Source organism: Chinchilla lanigera, unplaced genomic scaffold, assembly GCF_000276665.1.
Source record: "Chinchilla lanigera isolate Chin_1 unplaced genomic scaffold, ChiLan1.0 scaffold00180, whole genome shotgun sequence".
Lineage (NCBI taxonomy): Eukaryota > Metazoa > Chordata > Mammalia > Rodentia > Chinchillidae > Chinchilla > Chinchilla lanigera.
Window position 1 is genome coordinate 972093 of NW_004955581.1, and position 4673 is coordinate 976765.

The 4673-nt window shown below is 45.5% G+C and overlaps 1 protein-coding gene across 1 annotated transcript; it reads left to right on the forward strand.

Annotated features, from left to right (window-relative positions):
- The first annotated feature begins 2880 nt into the window (after positions 1 to 2880).
- LOC102020501 (olfactory receptor 12-like) lies at positions 2881 to 3810 on the forward strand. The gene has a single exon (XM_005414256.1). The coding sequence runs from the start codon at positions 2881 to 2883 to the stop codon at positions 3808 to 3810; it is 930 nt and encodes a 309-aa protein (XP_005414313.1).
- The last annotated feature ends 863 nt before the right edge of the window (positions 3811 to 4673 follow it).

Genomic DNA, 4673 nt, shown 5'->3' on the forward strand with positions numbered 1-4673 from the left:
AAACCCCTAGAATACAATAACACACAGCAATACTGACCTAGACCTGAGTACTTGGATTAAAAACACTGGTAACTCCCAGGCATGGTAGCACACACCTGTAATCCTAGCACTTGGGAGGCTGAGGCAAGAGGACCATTGTGAGTTCAAAGCATCCATTTGGGAGCGAGAGCACAGGCCCTGGAGTCAGGCAGAAACTCAAGCTGTGTTTCAGCAGAAATACTGCACACTTGAACACTCCTCAGAAGACTCATCACTATTAGTGGTGGCACTGGGGGCTTCCCTGAGTGTTTAGAAAAATAAAGTTGCAGTGAATATTTTTTAAGGATTACCCAAGAAATTTTAGCTATTTCTCTTAAAATTTAGATTGTGAGCTTTGGTTTTCTGTATCACTGTGTCGCAGTACAACCATAACTACTCACCTCGAAAGCATTTAAAACTAAAATCTTGGTCTGATGGGTATAAAGTCCTTAAATGTATTAAAAAGTTCAGAGGTAGAAGTTTGCTTGGTTGTTGGAAAATTTTCTTCCTTTCTTGAGATTCTGTAGCAAAGAATCTTTCAAAAAATGAAGCCCCTGATGAGAGACAGGGATCGTCATCGGCTCATTAGAAGTTAGCTGGCTTCTACCTCATCTACTAAGTGCTTCCCCTGAGATAAAATGATACTAACAATAACAATAATAACTAATAATAATAATATGTGCATCAGGTTTAGTTTTATTGAGCGCAGAGTGCCGTGCTATGCAGTCCTGGCCTTCTGGGCAAGTTTCACAGCTGTCACTGCCGTTCTGCACGGACATGACTGGCGTTGCTTCCTTTTAAGGCTACTCTGGCTTTGTGACTTGTTTCTCTCTACTGAGGAGTTAAGGTACTCGGGGTTTGGAATCTACACCTTCAACAGTGTGAGCCCCAGTGTTCAAAGCGAGGAGTCGTGTTTTCCGCTGCCTGCTGTGGAGAGCAGAGTGCTGAGTCCAGCTGGTGTGGTGGGTGTGAGGAGGAGACATTGCTCATTGGTGCAGCACCCTGATGTGAGTGCAGGATCCTTTCCTGATCCTGTTGCTCCTGTAACGACAAACCAAACCCCTCCACTGGAGTTGGAAATATTCTGAAAGAGGGGAAGAACCAAAAATTAGAGAAGTGTGATATGGTTATATTTAGGAAATCCCAAGGTGCTGGTGAATTTAAAGTTGCAAATGAATTTTAGAAAAAGATGTTGTGACTCCTCACCTGAGAAAATAAGGGTTATTTCATATAAATTTAATTTATCATGTTAGACTTCTTAAGAAGAGAGGATATTCATGTTTATTTTGTATGTAATCTAAATAAAAGCTACCATGTAGTATCCATTTACACATTCTAGGATAGGTATGTTTATTTCTATTTCCCGTAGAGTAAGAAATATTATCAGCAGGTTTCCCAAACAGCAGATTTCCCTGCGTACACCAATTCACAAACATAGGGGCACATTCACAGTCATCCCTTCATCCCATGCTTTCTGCTCAACAGGCAGAAGTCTCACCTTATGATTAAACCCCCACTTTCATCCTCCAAATTCTATCAGTCTTAAGATAAGCTACTTAAATGCATTGTGGTTATACTGTTTATTATTTAATAAAGACAGTAGAGTACCAAAGGAGGAGTTATAAGCAAAATAAAAATACAGTTTAATAATCATGGATTTAAGAAAGAGAGTCCATCAATGATTACAGTTTAAAAGATCTAATTTGTATTTTAAATATTATGTATTTTTCGATGACTTTTCCCTTATGTTTTAACCACAATGTCATCAATTTTTTAAAAATATGTCCAATAGCAGAATGGCTACCGCCTCCCCACCTGTTGCCAGTGTGTTAACATGTGTAGTCTTTCAACGTGCCCCTTCAGTGGTTGAAGGGACTCTGCAGAGATGATTGTTAAGAGTGAAGGTGTCAGTTGTCTTGGTTTGCATGGCGGGACCCAAAGGATGGAGAGGAGGTGGGAGGTCAGATGCACTGGATGCGAGGCCAAAGGCGGAGGCCGCAGAGAGAAGAGCAGAGGCTGTGCCGCTGGCTTTAAGAGTGGAAGAGGCAGAGGGCAGGGGTGCAGGGGGCGTTTAGCTGCTGGGAAAGGCGAACTCTTTCCCGGTAACAGCGCCGAAACGACTCGGGCCTGCTGACACCTCCCGGGGCGCCGAAGCTCACTGTGCACCCGCCTTCTCCGGAGGTACGAGACTGCTAACTGCTACGTCTCAGGCCATGGAATCTAAGGCAGTTGGCGGTGGCAGTAGCAGGAAACCAGTGCGATAGTGCGACACAGGACCCTGCAGGAGTCAACTTTGCACACCCATCATCCCCCATCTCTGCACAGATGTTGATCGCTACATGCAGAATCAGCTCAGGTAACTCAGGAGCACCACCTCGGGTGTCTTTCTGTCTAACTTTTTGTTTTTTTCCCTTTAGTGCTTGGTATTGAACCCAGGGGAGGCAGATGCTCCACCACGGAACTATTCTTCCAGCCGCTGTCTTTGTGCTTTGAAATTTCTCTAAATTATTAAAAAAAAAAAACCTGAGACTGTGACATAAGGGAATATCACAAAATACATCAGAGAGCTGAGGTGGATACCACACTGATGGGTTCGTAGGCACAGAACACTAGGATGCCGTTCCATCACTTATGTCCAGCTCTTTTCCCCGGCAGCAGAACCCTTCTCCTTTGCAAGGTGCATGGAATTCAGTAGACCAAGACACTATCGTCAAGACCATGAACAGAGTCATGACGCCACACAGAGATCTCTAGTTAACCTAATTTAACCTAGCTTAACTGAGTTTCGAGCTGTCCTCTGAGTCACTCTTGGCTGACACGTTTTCTCTCCTGCTCCTCCACCTCTCTGGCTGCAGTTACACAATGGCGAACTTCACACAAGTCTCAGAGTTTGTCCTACTGGGATTCAGAGGGGGCCCAGGAATGCAGACTTTGCTCTTTCTTGTATTTTTGACCCTTTATGTCATCGCCGTGGTGGGGAACTGCGGCATGATTGTGCTCATCAGGGCAGACCCACACCTCCACACCCCGATGTATGCCTTCCTCCAGAGCCTGTCCTTGCTGGACATCTGCTACTCTTCCACGATCGCCCCCAGGGCTCTGGTGGACTTCTGGGCCCGGCAGCACACGGTGTCCTTTGGGGGGTGTGCAGCTCAGTTCTTTTTCCTGTCCCTCTTTGGCACCACTGAGGCCTTCCTGCTGGCTGCCATGGCCTATGACCGCTTCATTGCCATCTGCAGCCCCCTGCTCTATCCCGTGAGCATGTCCCAGCAGCTGTGTGGACAGCTCGTGTTGGGGTCCTACTCCTGGGGCGCCCTGAATGCTGTCACTCAGACCACCATGACCTTTACGTTGTCCTTCTGTGGGCCCAATGAGGTCAATGACTTCTTCTGTGACGTGGTCCCCCTCTTGTCCCTGTCCTGCTCGGACACCTTCATAAACCAGCTGGTTCTGCTTGGCTTCTGTGGCTCCATCATCGTTGGCACCTTCCTGGTCGTTTTGGTCTCCTACGTCTACATCATCTCTACAATCCTGAAGATCCGCACGGCGCAAGGACGCCACAAAGCTTTCTCCACCTGCGCCTCCCACCTCACCGGGGTCTGCCTGTTTTTCGGTACCGTTTTCTTCATGTACGCACAGCCCAGCGCCGTGTCCTCCATGGAGCAGAGCAAGGTCATGTCCATCTTCTACACCATCGTCATCCCCATGCTGAACCCCGTGATCTACAGCCTGAGGAACAGGGACGTGCAGCAAGCGCTGAGCAGGGCCACGTGCAGGCTCTCCTCATGGTGATCGCGCTGGGGGTCTCAGGACCAGCCTGGAATTCAGCCCAAACCACCACGAGTCAGGAGGATCAGGCTTCAGGAGTACTTGACCAGCTCTCTGTGGATACCTGTGTCTCCATTCCAGGCTTTGTCCAAGAGGCAGAGTGAGACTCAGTTGTCTTGATGTCTTGATGTCTCAGCGAGCAAAACATAGCTCATGAGGAAGGAAATGTTGAAAATTGGAAGGACAGGTGACTGGATAGATGGATAGATGGATGGAGGGAGGGATGGGCAGATGGACGGATGGATGGATTTTATCCTATATATTATATACCATCTTGGTAAGACTCTGATAGAAAATATCTATGTAAAAATTGTATAATTTTATAAAATCAATAAAATGAGTATCTTGAGTATAATTTATGAACTACCAATATAGATCCTTCTCAAAGTTTAGAAAGAAGCTTCAATATTTAATCTAAAATATTTAGAAATGCATACATTAGTAATTACTATTTTCTATTTTTAAGTTTTAATAAATTGTATTGATGAATAATATTGTGATCACCTTATGGAGGTATAATTGACATGTAATAAATTCACACTGTGTGCACAATAGGCAATGTTTGTTTTAGAACATAAATTTCTGCGGTCACCCCACATGCAGACTACAAACATATTCACCACACAGATACTTCCTGGGGCTCCTTCAGTGCTTCCTTTGCTTTCCCTCTGAGGCAGCTCCCTGCTCCAGATGACCACTGAGGAGCTTTTTGTCACCATAGATGAGCCTGCACTTCCTCCAGTTTCACATAAATTGAATTATGCATCATATATCTTTGGGGTATAGAAGGGTTTAAGCTCTTTCCCTTAGCATACTTATTTCATCTA

Coding starts and splice junctions, on each gene's coding strand:
- LOC102020501 (XM_005414256.1), top strand. CDS start 2,881: ATGGCGAACTTCACACAAGTCTCAGAGTTTGTCCTACTGGGATTCAGA.